This window comes from Mesocricetus auratus, unplaced genomic scaffold (assembly GCF_017639785.1).
Source record: "Mesocricetus auratus isolate SY011 unplaced genomic scaffold, BCM_Maur_2.0 Super-Scaffold_4256, whole genome shotgun sequence".
NCBI lineage: Eukaryota > Metazoa > Chordata > Mammalia > Rodentia > Cricetidae > Mesocricetus > Mesocricetus auratus.
Window position 1 is genome coordinate 51829167 of NW_024429182.1, and position 16674 is coordinate 51845840.

The following is a 16674-nucleotide window of genomic DNA, read 5'->3' on the forward strand; positions in this document are numbered from 1 at the left end:
GCAAAAGGGACATATGGCTCCTCCATTAATAATATGCTCCTGGTGCCTATTAGCATATCAAGGTCTCTGCTGGCCTCCAGGTTCCCTCAGTCCCTACTCACAAGCTCGGGTTACATTACAGAATCACCCTGACTGGCATACCCTGTCCCCTAAACCTCTCCAGCCCAGGGGCTTCGCTCCTCCTCTCCCCATCTGATTCCTAAATAAGTCTTCCTCCCCTCCCCTCCCCTCCTCTCCCTTCTCCTCCCCTCCCCTCTCCTTCTCTCCCCTCCCCTTCCCCTTCTCTCCTCTCACGGCCAGGTTCAGTCTACTTCATTCTCTCCCTGCTCTGGACTCCCAGAAGATACCTCTGGCTGCTCTCTTCCTCACATCTACAATAAAACCCTTCTCCTCAACCATACCTTGGAGTGGTCATGTCTTCATTTTCATTCAGTTTACTGTTTTTCACATTTTAAGGGCTAGAAAATAGAATTATGAAGGTTGCTCAGTAAATCACCAGGAAGGTGTGTTGTGTCCCCCCTCACTGATGAATGCACAGCAGAGGATTAAAGACCCTCCCCTCTGCAGTCCTTGGGGCCCTCTCTGAAATAATAGCTTTTCATAGCTCTAATCCTAAAATCAACAATTCAACTTCCCCAAAGCAAGGATCTGTTGTTTCCTACAGCCTGGAGGCTATGACTTGGAAGCTTTTGTTTCCCTATTCTTATTTTGAGTCTAGGTCTCACTGTGTGTTACTGGCTGGTGTGGAACTCACCATGTAGACGAAGCTGATCTCAAATGTGTGATGATCCTCCTGCCTCTTGGACTGTTCTGTTCTGTTCTTTCTTTTCTTTTCTTTTTTTTTTTTTTTTTTTTTTGGTTTTTCGAGACAGGGTTTCTCTATATAGTTTTGGAGGCTGTCCTTGAACTTGTTCTGTAGACGAGACTGGCCTTGAACTCACAGAGATCCACCTGCCTCTGCCTCCCGAGTGCTGGGATTAAAGGCGTGCACCACCAACGCCCATGTTCTGTTCCTAAACGGCTGGGGAGAAATGGAAGAACGAATAACAGCTCATGATGTGGAAAAAAAGTCTCTCAAAATTCACTTCAGTTCTCATACACTATTAGTTGAGCACAGGCTAGCTCACTAGCTAAATGGAGTCTAGGCTGCTCTCCTGATATAGTGGCAGAGCTTGGGAATTAAGATTGGGTCAGGGGCCACCTCCCTTCTATGGAGATGGCCCCTGAACCTTTTCCATAGTGAGAGACATAAAGATGACCATTCGTAATTGAGATTCTGTTCTAGCTTTGAGAGTTTTGTGGGGATCACAGACCCTGGCCAGAAACCCACCCCTCCATCAGCCTGGGAGCCGGCAGCTGCGAGATAATGTTTACTGAAAACAATTCAGTGCCATAAAGCTCTTGATAGGACTCTGATAAGGGCTCGCTCACTGAAACACCATGACTTTGATCCCCCCTATGGCTAGATGCTTCTTCCTGCTCCCTGCTGTTTCTCCCCGATTCTGGAGAATTAACGACCAGCCAGGAGGGTGAGAAGTCTGTGAGAGCTGTGAGAGGTGTGTGAGAGCTCCGTTGGAGAATTGTGTGTGTATGGATGGCAGAAGTCTTTAAAAAGGGAAGCGTTTTTTCTTGGGGAGTTCTCCTAAGTTGACTTGGGAAGCATAAAGTTTTCTTAAAGCAACCGACCGGTCTCTGTGTCATCTATCCCGACCACCTGGCTACATTCTCGGATGCAGGCTGCTCAGCAGGTGCGACAAGTTTGGCTCTCAGAATAGTGCTAAAAACCAGCTTGAAGGAGTCTCACAAAAGGCTTGTGGGAGATGAGAGGAGGGCTGCAGAAGTCTCTCAGTTGGTGCAGGGCTTGCCTAGCAGGCATGCAGCCCTCCCTGGGTCCACATGCTGCCTTATGACTCAATACTCCCAGAGTTTGGGAGATGAGGGCAGGAGGATCAGATGTTCAAGGCCATCCTCCACTAGACTACCTCCAGGCTAGTCTGGGCTGTGGGAGATACTTTCTCTTTTTTTTTTTTTTTTTTGTTTGTTTTTTGAGACAGGGTTTCTTTGTATTGTTTTGGAGGCTGTCCTGGAACTCTCTCTGTAGACCAGGCTGGCCTCGAACTCAACAGTGATCCGCCTGCCTCTGCCTCCCAAGTGCTGGGATTAAAGGCATGTGCCACCAACGCCCGGCTGGGAGACACTTTCTTAAAAACCAACAAACAAACCAGGCATGGTGGTGCACTAGGGAGGCAGAGGCAGGTGGATCTCTGAATTGGATGGCAACCTGGAACTACGGAGTGAGTTCCAGGGCAGCCAGGGCTACACAGAGAAGCCCTGTCTCAGAAAAAAACAAACTTCCTAGAAGCAAGCATGAACAAAACTCATGGCCTGTGACAGAAACCTGGCTTCCTCTCAGTTCTTGGTAGCCTTGGCAAATTATTAATCTCTGAGCTTTAAGACCAGGTCTCACAGCTAGGGCTGGTCTCAAATGTGTGCTCAAAGCTAGCCTTGAACTCCTAATCTCCTCTGCTGGTATTTCAGACATGCTCCTTCAGGCTCAATGTGAGATTCTGTTTTATTTTACTTATCTATTATTTGCTTGTTTGGTTTTTCTTTTGTGTTGGGGATTGAACCCAGGTCCTTGTACACACTAAACAAACACTCCCACTGAACTATATCCCCTGATTAGCCTTTCTTTTTCTGAGACAGGGTCTCTCTGTGTAACAGCCATGGCTGTCCTGGAACTCACTCTGTAAACCGGGGTGGCCTCGAATTTATAGAGATCCGCCTGCCTCTGCCTCTCAAATACTGGGATTAAAGGCATGCGCCACCAAAGCCCCGCACCTTTCTTTCTTATGTTAACACCTCCACCTTTATGCTAGAATGGCACCAGGGCACCTCACTATGTGGAAGGGGCTTCAAAGAGCCTCCAAGAGAATTGGGAAACTCTGTGAAGGCCCCATTCAAAGAGACAGATCAATGGGGAGTAGCCATTTTGAAAATATTTGTAGACTGAATCAAGGGATCTGTCTTTTCTTGACAGGCCTGAGCAGGTGTAATAGTAACAGGTGGACAAAATGTGGGCTAGGAATGTAGTTCAATCGGTAGAGCACTTGCTTGGTTAGCATGGAGCCCTGGGTTTGACCCCCATCATTACATAATGTGGGCATGGTGATGCCAGATTTGTTATCTCAGCCCTGGGAGGCAGAGGCAGAAGGGTCAGAAGTTCAAGACAACCCTTTGAAACATAACAAGGCTAAGGCAAGTCTGGGCTATCTGAGACCATTTCTTTAAAAAAAAATTAACTGCTAATAGTAGAACAGGTGAAGTAGTTCACACCTGAAATCCTAGCAATTGGGAAAGAAAGAGGATGGCTGTAACTTAAAAGCCAGCCTGGGCTACAGAGGAAAAACCCAAACTGGTTGTCCTGTGCCTTTGATCCTAGTACTCAGGAGGGAGAAGCAAGTGGGGGCTCTGTTGATCCCAGGCTGGCCGGGCTTACATATTGAGTCCAGGAAAGCCAGAGCTACAATTTGGGCATGTGCAGGGCATGATGGCACATACCTTTAATCCCAGGACTCAGGAGGCAGACAGATCTCTGTGAGTTCGAGGCCAGCTTTGTCTGCATAATGAGTTCCAGTCTACACAGTGAGACCTTGTCGCAAAATTGTAAAGAACAGCCAAAATGTAAAAATATCACCCACCAGCACTCAGGAGGCAGAGGCAGGCGGATCTCTGTGAGTTCGAGGCCAGCCTGGTCTACAAGAGCTAGTTCCAGGACAGCCTCCAAAGCCACAGAGAAACCCTGTCTTGGAAAAGCAACCAAACAAACAACAACAAAACCCAAAGAATCCCCCAAACCCCCTCTTCCACTAGTTTAAGTACTGCCTTGTTCAGGGCCCTGCATTCCATGGTCAGTTTCTCAGTCATCTTAGCCTGAAGAGCACACTTGTGGAGGGTACTGATGCCAACTGATGCCTGGTCCTGCTTTGGAAGACAGACTGCCACCATGGACAAGTGTCCTCCTGTCTGGGACCTGGGTCCTTATTGGGAGCAAGGGGAGGGACGCCCTATTGTGACCCTCAGAGGCGGGCCGGGTAGCAGTTGAGTGCAAAGGAAGTACTGGCTGGCTCTCCATCGAAGCGGTCCCAGATTGTAGCCCAACTGAACTGTGATGGTTGACCCAGGCCTCTGCTTTCCGTTGCTCTATAGATGGGCACCTCTTGTGTACACAGGCTTCTTCTGCAGCACGAAGTGATCATTAGGGCCCGAAGCTGGGTGGGGCCGAAAAGCAACCCAGTTCCCCTGACCTCATTGTCCAGCCTCATTGCTCTCCCCTGCTGCTCAGCATGGACCAGTTAGTCACCCGGACAAACTCCGGGGTGAAGACCTCACAGTCATTGTGGGGCACAGAGTGTTGGAGTCCAGGTCCTATGAAGGGGGCCCAGTTTTGAAGGCTGAGAACTTTTGCCCCAAATGCCAAACTCCTGGAATACAATTGAACCTTCGCTACCTAGCAACGGGGTTTTTTATCAAGAAGGCTCCACTCTCCAGGACTGGGAGCCAGAGAAGGTGGGAGGTCCGGTTGCCTTAGGGTGGAAGCAACTCCAGGGTAGCACCTTCTGCCCTTATGCTTTGCCATCCCGGGGCTGGCCCTTTAAACTATAGACTATGATGTCACCATAGCCAGCAAGTGACAGGAGAGGCACTGCAGGCCCCAAGGATGGACTACATTTCCCAGGACCCTCTAGTGAACCACACCCCTTCCCAGCAGGCGCTAAAGTAAAGCCGACTATTAACTACTCTAATGCCGGATTCAAGGGGTTTTGGAAGTATCCGACTTCGTTCCATGCCGAGTATGGAGCTTCTTTGGGGTTGTCTTGAGGCACAGATAACCCAGACCAAATTGTGAGCCTGGCACATCATGCTAGGCCTCTGTCCTGCCACAGTTCTGGTATTAGCAGGTTCCAGCCACGAAGTCCTCTTGTTTCCCTACAGTGTCCCTTGCAGAATCCGGGACTCCAGTTCTGATCTGGCTCTAGTCTGTCCAGTGCACCTGCTTGCAGGTTTTAAAAGCCTCAGCTTTGTCCCGGGAGTGAGGTGTCTGTCTCTGTAAGGTCTGGTCTCGCCCTTTAAGCAGGGTGAGGACTACATTTCCCAGCGGCCCCAAGGCTTCCCTGACGCAGCCCCCCCACACACACACAGAGGAGGGGAGGTGCGGGCCGGGAGGGGGGAGGTGCGGGCCGGGAGGGGGGAGGTGACTTGATGTCATCCTGAGCAGCTGGGCGGCGGGTGCCGGTGCGCAGCGAGCCGGGGCTCCCGCTGCGCTGCGTCGCGCGGGTCTGAGTCCCGAGTTAGCTGCCGAGGATCGCGTGCTGCTGGGGTCCAGCCCAGAGCCCGCCGAGCGCCCGGCCCCTTCTGGGGCTGAGCTGGGGGCATGCTCCAGCACCCCCAGAGCCCGGGAGCGAACCCAGGAGCGCCGCCGCCCAGCCCCAGCGCCCCGAGCGGCGAAATCGCCGCTAAGGACCCTTGAACCGCCGCCCCCTCCTCCGACTCAGCCTCTAGGGGTCGGCGACCAGTCTGGGTTTCCGAGAAGTGAGTGTGTACCCTACTGCCCCATGAGGTTTGGGGACCAGGAGGAGCGGGATGCAGGGAATGATCCTAGGGTCTGAAAGGGGGTGCATGAGAACAGGACCCTTATTTCTGTATGAGTGCACCGGGACGGGAGGCATTAGTGGAGCGGGAGCGTCCCACCGCTGTAAGGAGCTGGAGATGCTAAACAGAGTCCCTGTCCTGAGTAGAAGCCGTAGGCCGTATTTGGGGAGGGGCTACTTTAGAGCTTGGGTCTGGAAGAAGGGAGGGATATGATTGTATCCTTGTTTGGGGGTCTAGCAAGGGGATAAGGGAAAGAGAGAGTAGCTGTAGCACATGGGCTGTCTCTGGAAAAAAACCCCACCTGCTCTGTGTCTCTCCTGCTGACCTTTGTAACCTGACTTCTTAGAAGAGCCAGCGTGGGAACCCTGACTGGACTCTTCTGGACCCCCAGGAAAGACCTGAGCCATTGCCTTTCTACCTTGCCTGCCCCCCCAGGACTGGGCAGTTGCCAGAGGCCCTGGGGGGGTCAGGACTGTGGTTGTGTACCCCCCAACACGCTGGCCAGCATGGGTCCCAGCTAGCGTGTGTGGCCTCACTGAGCTTCCTCCAGACCTAGAAGGAGCCCCCCGGGCTCTGAAAGGTTGACTGCTGCCCACTGGCCATGGAGACGAAGCTGCCCCCTGCAAGCACCCCCACAAGCCCCTCCTCCCCAGGGCTGTCTCCAGTGCCACCACCAGACAAGGTGGACGGCTTCTCCCGCCGGTCCCTCCGCAGGGCTCGGCCCCGACGCTCACACAGCTCTTCTCAGTTCCGCTATCAGAGCAACCAGCAAGAGCTCACTCCACTGCCCCTGCTCAAAGGTGAGCTGTTGCCACCTGCCAAGGTGCCTGAGTCTACAAGGTAGCAAGGTAGAGGAGGACGGAGGAGAAACAGCTGTCAGGTAGAGTCTGGATACTCTTCTAGGCTAGGAACTGCATTGGAACTGACCCCCAGCCTCCAGCCCTCTGCTGACGCATGGCCTGACTGGCCTGTCATCTCAGAGGTGGGGCATCTGGAAGTGGTGCCAGGGGCAGGCAAGGGCCAAGGGTGGGGCACACAGCCTACATTTCAGGAGGCTCCTATCAGCCCAGCCAGCTGCCTAGCTCTTGGATAGGTCCTTGGCATGATTCCCCGTGATCACTACATCCCCCCAACCTCACTCCTGCCCCGCTTTCTACTTCTGGCTCATAAATCCATGTGCCACCTAGGAGTGAGGCAGTGACTGTTTGTGGGAATGACTGTATGTCCAGAGTTTGTGGTCTTGCTTTAAAATAACAAGGTCTCTGGTCCTGGGTTAGAAAAGAGAACCATCTTCCTACCCCCAACCTCCCAGGAGTGAAGGATGGGGCTAGAATTGTTGACTAGCTATACAAGATCACCCTGGATGGGAGCAGTTAAAGCTGCCTGGAAAGTCAGCCTGAGAGATGAGGAGACTGCCCCTGTCCTGAGCCCTGGCAGCTGTGGCTCAGTCTCAGTCTCCTGGTCCCTCCCCTCAGATGTGCCAGCTTCTGAGTTGCATGAGTTGCTGAGCCGGAAACTGGCCCAATGTGGGGTGATGTTTGACTTCTTGGACTGTGTGGCTGACCTCAAGGGGAAGGAGGTGAAGCGTGCGGCCCTCAATGAACTGGTGGAATGTGTAGGGAGCACCCGGGGTGTCCTCATCGAGCCTGTCTACCCAGATATCATCCGCATGGTAAGCAGCGCCCAGCCTCAGGGGACAAGAATCCTACTAGTCTACTCTAGGCCCCCTGTGGGAAGAATTAATGTATACTCTTCAGCTTGGCCGCAGGGTCATGGCTCCATCTTCACTGAGCCCCACACTGCTGCCCAGCACCCACTCAGGGTCTCCTCTCCCTGTCATCCTTGCACCTGTGTGAGCTGGGCCTAGAGGGCCTGTCCTTCCAGCTGCGGGGTCTTCCATGGCCTGACTCAGGCATGGGCTATTCTATGAAACCCTCTCTCAAGTCTCTCTTGAGACTCTTCAGCCCCGAATGCGGGGACTCCACTCCTTCAACGTTGCCATTGCCGCTGCGCCACTGCCACCTAGGGAGGCATCAAGACACTCTTGGGTCCCCAGCCCCTGGCTTTGAGCTTTCATGAACCTGCTGTTTAGGTGGAGATTGCCCAGAGTGGGTTGCTTGCTGGGGAGTCGGTCAGGCCAGGAGAACTGGGTGAGGAAAGGGCTGGTGTACTTGGAAAGTGCTTGGCCTGGTGTTGCATGCCTGTGATCCTAGTACTTAAGCAGCGGAGGCAGGATGATCACAAGGTCATTGCCTGCCTGGGATGTGGAGAACTTTGAGAGTTCCCTAAACTTGTACCTCCGAGGTCTCATCCTTAAAAGAACCCTGCCTTGCCCCACTAGATATCAGTAAATATCTTTCGGACCCTGCCACCAAGTGAGAACCCTGAATTTGACCCTGAAGAGGATGAACCCAACCTTGAGCCTTCGTGGCCACATCTACAGGTGTGAAGGGTTGGGGGCTGGGGGTCTGCACGTCAGAGGAGAGCAGAGGGCTGTGGGAGAGTTTGTGTAGACTCTAGCTGTTGTTGAGAGCTGCAGGGTAAGTGAAGTGAGTGGGGCTCTAACTAACTCACCTTTTGATTGTCTCCCACCCCAGCTGGTATATGAGTTTTTCCTGCGTTTCTTGGAGAGTCCAGACTTCCAGCCCTCTGTGGCCAAGAGATATGTGGATCAAAAATTTGTCCTGATGGTGATTTGGGGAGCCCAGGCTGGGTGGTACCACGAGGCAGGCACAGGCTATCCTGGGAATATGGGGATAGGATGAGAGGAAACGGGGTTGACAGCTGGCCTTATTTGCCCTAACCTCGGGTCCTACAGCTCCTGGAGCTATTTGACAGCGAGGACCCTCGGGAACGTGAGTACCTCAAGACCATCTTGCATCGGGTGTACGGCAAGTTCCTGGGTCTTCGTGCCTATATCCGCAAACAGTGCAACCACATCTTCCTCCGGTGCGTGGCTGCTGCCTGCTCAGCAGAGACCTGGGAGGGAGGCAGGGAAGCAGGAGGAACCTGCTGGGACTATCAGGCTGTGTGGGCTGTATGTTTAACACGTTCTGTCTCTGCAATGTAGTATTGATCGTACAAAGCCTGTGAAGTCAAGAATGAGTTTTATTTCCATTTTACAGATGAGCAAATAGATCTTCTATTTTTTTTTTTTTTTGAGACAGGGTATCCCTGTGTAGCTTTGGAGGCTGTCCTGGAACTAGCTCTTGTAGACCAGGCTGGTCTAGAACTTTTTTTAAAAAGATTTATTTATTTTATGCCTGTATGCCTGCACCAGATCTCATTACAGATGGTTGTGAGCCACCATGTGGTTGCTGGGAATTGAACTCAGGACCTCTGGAAGAAAAGTCAGTGCTCTTAACCTCTGAGTCATCTCTCCAGCCCCAGATCTTCTGATTCTTTTTTTTTTTTTTTTCCGAGACAGGGTTTCTCTGTAGCTTTGGAGGCTGTCCTGGAACTAGCTCTTGTAGACCAGGCTGGTCTCAAACTCACAGAGATCTGCCTGCCTTTGCCTCCTGAGTGCTGGGATTAAAGGCGTGTGCCACCACAGCCCGGCTGATCTTCTGATTCTTATCAGGCTTTCTACAAACATATGCTGAGCACCAACCATATCCACTGGGCATTGGGGTCTTGTAGTTGAGACTCTGGTTGTATATTTGACTTTGGCTCAAATATGTGAACTTGGGCAAGTCCTTGAATTTCTTGGCTTGTTTCATTCTTTGAAGTGGGCTCAGTGCCTATGCTAATGTGGGTTCATTCTCCAGATGAAGCCAGAGGGGGCCTCCAAAGCACCTGGCATAGCTCCTGGGCTGAGGTGGGGCCTCTGAAACATTAGCCATTGTTTCTAGTGATAAAATAGAGAAGACACAACCCATGTTCTCTAGGAGCTCAGAGTCCATTCATTAGCTTCCCCACTTATTAACTTTGAGGCAAGTAGCCTTTAGCTAGAGTTTCAGCTGCACCTCTGTAATGGCTTTCATATGCACCGTCTCCCAGAGGGATTTGGGGGATTATAGTGCAGGGTAGAGGTGTTTGTAGTTGCTTTGGTTGACTGCATGAAGGCTGAAGGTCCTAGGCTGGGTGCCTGCTGGCTGGCGGGGCATCAGGTAAGGAGTGCTGGCGACTGGAAGAAATGAGCTGGGGCTGTCTCATGGAAGAGAGGCTGGGAGCTGGGACTGGCAGCGGCAGAGGTGGCTGGGCTGGGAAAGGCATTTTACCTGTGGGTGGACTCAGTGGGACCTGGTTTGGGGCACCAGGAAGGGAACACTCCTGTGGGTTGGGGAAAATTGGACAGCTGTGCAGGGTGAGTCAGGGTGGCTGGCAGGAAGGCTGATGGAGAGAAAGCTGGACCTTTCCCAATGCTCCCACCGTCCATATTCTTCTCTCCTCCTGCAGGTTCATCTATGAGCTGGAGCACTTCAATGGTGTTGCCGAGCTGCTGGAGATCTTAGGAAGGTAATTCTCCTTAGCTTTGGCTGGAGCTGGGGTTTCTGGTAGGAGGGACTGGGGGCCTGATTGGCTGAGCCCTGCTCCTCTCTTCTGTCCACTCAAAGCATCATCAATGGCTTTGCGCTTCCCCTGAAGACTGAGCACAAGCAGTTCCTGGTTCGAGTCCTGATCCCCTTGCACTCTGTCAAGTCATTATCTGTTTTTCACGCCCAGGTGAGCCCCAGCCTGGCCCTTACAGCAGCAGGGGCTGCTGACACTCAGGGCTGCCTGTGGGGCCAGGAAGTCAGATTGACACTTGTTGTATTCTGTTTTAACCTGAGTCTCTCCTCTACCTGAGAGCTGACCTTAGGCACTAACTGTGCTACTCGGTGCCTTTAAGTCCAAAGCAGCCACAAGTGCTCAGTGAACAGTGGGTAGGCAGTAATAGCAGATGCCTGGCACGCTGTCCTGGTAGCTAGTTCTTGGCTCCTGGCCCTTCCTGACTTTGGCCCCTTTTTTCCACCCTGGCCTTGCAGCTGGCATACTGTGTGGTGCAGTTCCTGGAGAAGGATGCCACTTTGACAGAGCATGTGAGTACCTTGGAGGGAAGGTGGGCCCCTCACTTTTCGGGTCTGACTCCTCCTCCACCCTACAGGTTATCCGGGGGCTCCTCAAATACTGGCCTAAAACCTGCACCCAGAAGGAGGTATGGAGGGCTCTCATAACCCTGAGAGTGGGTGGGAGGGCTCAGCTTCCAGAAGGCAACGAGGTGCGTGCTTTAGGGGAATGTGAGCTGCTGCTCTGCCCTCTCCCCAGGTGATGTTCCTGGGTGAGATGGAAGAGATTCTTGATGTCATTGAGCCTTCCCAGTTTGTGAAGATTCAGGAGCCCCTCTTCAAGCAGGTGGCTCGCTGTGTCTCCAGCCCCCATTTCCAGGTATGTGACAAAGGCAGGTGGGGTCAGGACAGAGGCACAGCCTGGCAAACTTTCAAAATTGGCCTAACATAGTCCCCTCTTCCCTCAGCTTCTCTTCCAGCCCTAGATCTGGTAGCAGGGAGGTGCTGGCCTGGGGGTCATGAGACCTAGGTTCAAACCTCAGACCTGTATCCCACTAGCTGAGAGGACTTGGAGGAATCACTTCCCTGAGTCTAAGTGGGTTTCCTTGACTATAAAATGGGCCAATAATAGTCTCTTCATGTGTAGTGACAGTAAACATATCAGGGAAACTGACACACAGTGGGCTATAGAATTGTTAGCCCCTTCATCTTCACTGGTCCCACTTTCTGGCCAGAAGGCTTGGCTTCCATACTAGTCTACACTCACTCCACTCTTAGGAGCTATACCTGGTGGATGTTGGTTCTTCCTCATGATGGCTCTGGTATTTCACTTTTAAAACACCTTGAAGTACAGGAACTCATTTCATTCTGACAACAGCTGGTGGAGATGGGTATTCTTAGCCCCATTCACACGCAGACAGCCGAGGCTGAGGAGCTGGATGCCTCGCCAAGGCTGTGCACGTGCAGTGGGCTCTGGAGGAGTCAGGACTGCCTGTATTGCCTGTGAAGTCAGTGTTCTTTCTCTCGCCTCAATTTGTTTCCTCCAATGGGTCACATTAGCAAGCCCTCAGGATGGGGTGTGGAGGTCGGAGGATGTAGGTTTTGGGGTAAGGATGAAAAATAGACCTTGTATACTCGAAAGCCACAGCCAGACCCTCTCTGCTGCTTCACCTGCTCAGGTTGCAGAGCGGGCTCTGTATTTCTGGAATAATGAGTACATCCTGAGCCTCATTGAGGACAACTGCCACACTGTGCTGCCTGCGGTATTTGGGACCCTCTACCAAGTGTCCAAGGAGCACTGGAACCAGTGAGTGCCCAAGCTTTGTGCAACCCTTGGAGACAGGCACCACAGTTAGTCCAGCCCCTAGGGCCATGCCTAGCTGAATAGAGAGCAAATGCCAGAATACCAAAGGGTGGTAAAAGGGCAAGGAAATGGCAGGGATCAGGGATGAGCAGAGTGGTATCTTATTAATCCCCTTATCACCTCTCCTTGACTATGCCAGAACCATTGTATCGCTGATCTACAATGTGCTCAAGACTTTCATGGAGATGAATGGAAAGCTGTTCGATGAGCTTACAGCTTCCTACAAGCTGGAGAAGCAGCAGTGAGTACTGGGGAGGGGCAGAGAAGTAGGAAGGAGTCAGACCCTCAGGCTGCAGGAGTATGAAGAGGACCCATCCTGGTGTGGTCAGCTTCACCTTGTTTCCAGCAGGGGGCTGCCCACTGACTACTCTGGTTCTCTTGTACCAATGCTTCAGTCAAGGCAGCTCACAGCCTTTTTCCTTTCCACACCTCCCCTCTAAGCCAAGGCATCCCATGGAGTCCTAGTCACTTTACAGTGGGTGGTGGTGAGGGAGGTTAGCTTGTCGGTAACTGAGAGAGGAGCTGCCTCACCCTCTCTCCCCAGGGAGCAGCAGAAGGCCCAGGAACGTCAGGAGCTATGGCGAGGTTTGGAAGAGCTGCAGCTGCGCCGGCTACAGGGGACCCAAGGGGCCAAGGAAGCTCCCCTCCCTCGGTCTACACCCCAGGTGGCTGCCAGCGGGGGTCAGAGCTAGACAAATCTAGAAGGGGAGAAGCTAAACCCAGAGCTATCAGCCCCTCCATCCCTTCTGCCCAGGGGCCCAGTGAGGCCCACGACTCCCCGTGGCCTTGCCAGAGTGGCTCTAGGCCCAGAGTGGGTCTAGGACTCCCTGCCAGTCCCATGGGAACAGCTTCCATGGGGGACACAAGAACACAAGATGGTAGTCTTGGCAGCAGAACTCTCAGGCCTTTGTGGCAAGATTCTGGCAAGACTAGACCAGGGCAATTATGCGACTGGGAAGCTGCCATCAGGGATCCTCCCCTGCCCTAATACAGCTGGACTCCCATCCCTGCTCCTGGCCTGGGGCATGGGCCCTCGGCACCTGACCTGGCCTGCCTCAGCCTGGCCAGGATCTTCCTCATCCCCACCATGGGGCACAGTCTATTTATTGTACCCAGCTCACCCTCAACAAGACACTGTCCAGGGACATACTCCTCTCCTCTCCCATGCCCTGTACTTCCTTGTCCCCTTTTTATTTATTGGGCAGGGGGAGGGGTGAGGGCACAGGCAAGAAGAGATTCACATTGTCCTGGGGTGAGGGGGGGGTTACAGTAATCATGGTCTGCCTCCTTCCCCTGGCTAGGGGGCAGACTTAATAAAGAGCGAAACTCAAGCATTGCTTGCTTTATTGAGGACAGGAGTGAAGGACAGTGTAGCAAAGAGACCACTTAGAAGGCCAGGCAAAAGGAGACGAAACCCCATCTTCACTGACTCTAAAGAGGGTCAGAGCTGAAGTAGCCCCCTCATTTGAGAGATCCCATAGCATATCAGTGACAGGATCCGGGCCTGAGCCATTCAGGCAGGGACTAGTAGCGGGAGAGACGGCACATGTCACACTGGCAAGCTCTGGCAGTGAAGATCTCAAGCTCCCCCCGCTGGTTCCCCACGCAGTTCAGCCATACCTTCACCTGTTGGAGGAAGAACCCAAGTTTGTTCCTATTCCTTCCCACCCTGGTGCCCCCATCAGGCCCAGGCCCCTCACCTTTTTTAGACTGCTAATGGTACAGCACTGAGAGACAGATGTGATGTTGTGCCGATAGCCACTGGCCACCAGCACAGAGTACCGGGAAGGGAAGGCACTAGACTCACAATGTCCTACACAGGCCTGTGCTACATGGGAGCCCTGGCAGGTGCCATGGCGGTCGCTTCGCACTGTCACATTGAAGGCTGGAAGGAGAAAGGAAACAGCCTGTGAAGACTCCTGGCTGAGGTTATCTGTGCTTTCAAGTCTGCAACTTTCCCCCAATCCACTCTTCCCAACAGAGGTACTCACGGTGCAAGTGGCAGCCCGGGATGGCTGCCTCCCAGCAATGTCCTTCAATGACTGCCAGAACCAGCAGGCAGAGGAGCAGGACACGTGCTGCCATGGGCATCTGAAAAGGAGTGGGTGGAAGGGGGAGGTCTGCCGTCTAGTGAGCTGTGGGGGGGGCTGTCTATCCCATCTTTGGCAGGAATGTGCCACTCTGCCTGGGCTACTCTGAAAGGGGAGCCATTTCTGTATAGGACTTGTCATCCTTCTGTGCAGATTTTCCCTGGAATGTCCCACACCATCCAGAGTACAAAGTTCTTCCCCCCTCCATGTGCCGCTTTGGCCTATAAGGCCCTGATCCACAACCCTCCTGCCCTCCCTAGCTCCACCTGGTCCCCTGCTTCAGCAGCTCACCAGTCCAGCAGAAACAGATGGCTGTAGACTCCCAGTGCCTCCTGCTGGGTCTCCAAACTGGTGCTGGCTCTCCAGGCTTTTATTTGAGGGTGTTTTAGAGCCACACCTTCTTAGATATCAGCTTTCAGGCCCCTCCTAGCCTGAAGCCTCAGCATAGTCCCACCTGGGGATCATAGACTGAGGTTTCTTCAGAATACAGTCTGCTGACATTTCTCTTTCCCAGAAGGCTGTCTAGGGTAGAGTATTAGAGGGAAGGAAGCAAGCTCAGGAGTGGCCTAGAGACATGTGCGTAGCTGGGTTCTCTTCCCACCCTGTGAGCTTGGGCAGGACTCTTCTTTGAACAGCTATTCTGTCTAAAAATGCCTACTTTCAGTCCTGTTGCCTATTTGCCTTTAAGTGATTACCAAGTAATGGGTTAAAAAACACCCCCCCATTTCTTTTTTCTTTTCTTAAAGCACAATTTCATGCATTCCTAGAAGCAACCTTGAACTTCTGATCCTTCTGCCTCTACCTCCCAAGTCCTGGAATAAAAGGCATAAGCCCCATATCCACTTTATGTTGTTCTGGGGTCAAATCTAGGGCCTGTGCATGCTAGGGAGGCACTGTACCGATGGAGTTGCACCCCCCAGCCCAAGAACAAGATTCTTTTAATGGGTGCCCCTCCAGTGGGGGCACTAAGCTGTGCCTGGTGACAGACTAGGGTTAGGTCCATGTCAGTTTCCCAGTGCCCCGTAAATGCTTTCACCTCATGTGGCCAGCTGCAGAGTGGATTCTGAGCTACAGTCTCCTTACTCCATGAAACAACAGGGACAAGGCTCCATATAACCAGAACTGGACCCAATCTCTGTGGCGTCCAGCCATGGTTATAGAGGACAGGTTACCTACTAGATATCATTCAAATATCCTGCTATCTATCCATGGTGCTAAATGACATCTGAGACAAGACTGAGTTGTTGAGGGCTGGGGATTTAGTTCAGTGTCAGAACACTTGCCTAGCAGCTTGGGGTTCTGGGTTCCATCCATTTTTAGCACCCTAAAAAAACTAACAAACCAGATGGTGGTGGCACACTAGGGAGGCAGAGGCAGGTGGACCTCTGAGTTCAAGGCCAGCCTGCTCTATGGAGTGAGTTCCAGGAAATGCAGAGCTGCAGCGAAAAACTGTCTTGGAGGAAAAACAAAACAGAAACCCAAAACAAAACCCAATAACAAGGACTTAGTCAACTTTACCTGGAAGTTGGAGAAGGGCCCAGATCAGAAGGCTGTAGTGTTTGTAGGCAGCCCCTCTCAGACCACTACCACACTGACCTGGCTCAGAAGAGTAGGGCAATCTACAGTCTGCCAGAGCTCAAGGGATCCTCAGTGCTTCCATATCCTGTCACTTTTCAGATGAGAGGAAAGGGCCACAGAGGCCCCTTGGTAAGCTGGTCCCAGTCAATATGGGCACTCAGCCTCCCTTCAGGCTTTGAAGCTGTGCCCTTCAGCAGCAGCTGTCAAATTACGCTTGGGATTGTAGGACAAAGGTAGGAAACAGAATTTGGGAGGAACTGGTGATGTTCATGTTGCTCACCCTCCCATGCCTGTGCCTTGCTTGCTTTTTGGTGTCATCCTGCTAAGGTCCCAGGTCCTTGATTGCCAGGCCCTCCCAGAACATTGTACTTCTCCCTTTCCCTGTCAAAGGCAGAGGCAGCCAAGCAAAGGGACTTGGAGGGACCTGGGCATTTTAGCCCTAGGTTTCTCATTAGGAACCCTCTGGCATGTGATAGACTGTGTAAAGACCTGGAGTGGCAAGAGCTCATTACCTACAAGTAGTCTATTCTAATATTGGACCTCACTAAAAGTTAAAATGCTCATTCATTTGTTCAGAGCTAAAATGAGTTTTCCTAAATTTCCATCCATTATTCTTTTGGTTCTCTGAGGCCACATAAGTCCATGATGCTTCTCTAAATGGCCCTTTGGTTGAAGAAAGGGCTTAGGTACCTTGGCTTTCTCCATGGGTCCTAACTTGTACTGGCTTCCAGTTACCCTGATGAACTATTTTGTGTTCCTGTCAAGGTGGGAACATTTTACATTTGAGGCATTATCCCTTGGGACCAAACCAAATAAAGAAGAGTTTCTTTGGAGCAGTGAGGCTCAGGACAATGAACCTTATGTGACACTATTCCCATGTGGTTCACTAAGCAACACCTGGGACCCGGGAGGTCTGTGAATGCTTCTCTGTTCTCTCTCATGCTCTGTTTCACCAAGTTCAATCAATAAGCCATCATGAACAATTATTGGCATTAGAATCCTA

General features: G+C 52.3%; 2 protein-coding genes across 3 annotated transcripts; one reads left to right on the forward strand and one right to left on the reverse strand.

Moving 5' to 3' along the window:
- The first annotated feature begins 5264 nt into the window (after positions 1-5264).
- Positions 5265-13334, forward strand: Ppp2r5b (protein phosphatase 2 regulatory subunit B'beta). Its single transcript, XM_005063953.4, has 14 exons — positions 5265-5592; positions 5999-6452; positions 7128-7324; positions 7994-8095; positions 8250-8342; positions 8471-8601; positions 10051-10110; positions 10209-10317; positions 10620-10673; positions 10739-10789; positions 10900-11019; positions 11819-11946; positions 12143-12244; positions 12548-13334. Exons 2-14 carry the CDS (start codon positions 6254-6256, stop codon positions 12693-12695), a joined length of 1494 nt encoding a protein of 497 aa, XP_005064010.1. The 5' UTR covers positions 5265-5592; positions 5999-6253; the 3' UTR covers positions 12696-13334.
- On the reverse strand, positions 13333-15751 carry Gpha2 (glycoprotein hormone subunit alpha 2). Of its 2 annotated transcripts, XM_005063952.4 has the most exons (4): positions 14385-15751; positions 13995-14094; positions 13704-13888; positions 13333-13629 (listed from the first exon to the last, which is right to left on the reverse strand). In XM_005063952.4, the coding sequence occupies exons 2-4, from the start codon at positions 14092-14094 to the stop codon at positions 13528-13530; spliced, it is 387 nt and encodes a 128-aa protein (XP_005064009.1). In that variant the 5' UTR covers positions 14385-15751; the 3' UTR covers positions 13333-13527. The 2 variants fall into 2 exon arrangements, with proteins under 2 accessions (XP_005064009.1, XP_040604889.1); XM_040748955.1 differs by lacking the exon at positions 14385-15751 and having other exon boundaries at positions 13704-14234.
- Positions 15752-16674: the final 923 nt, after the last annotated feature.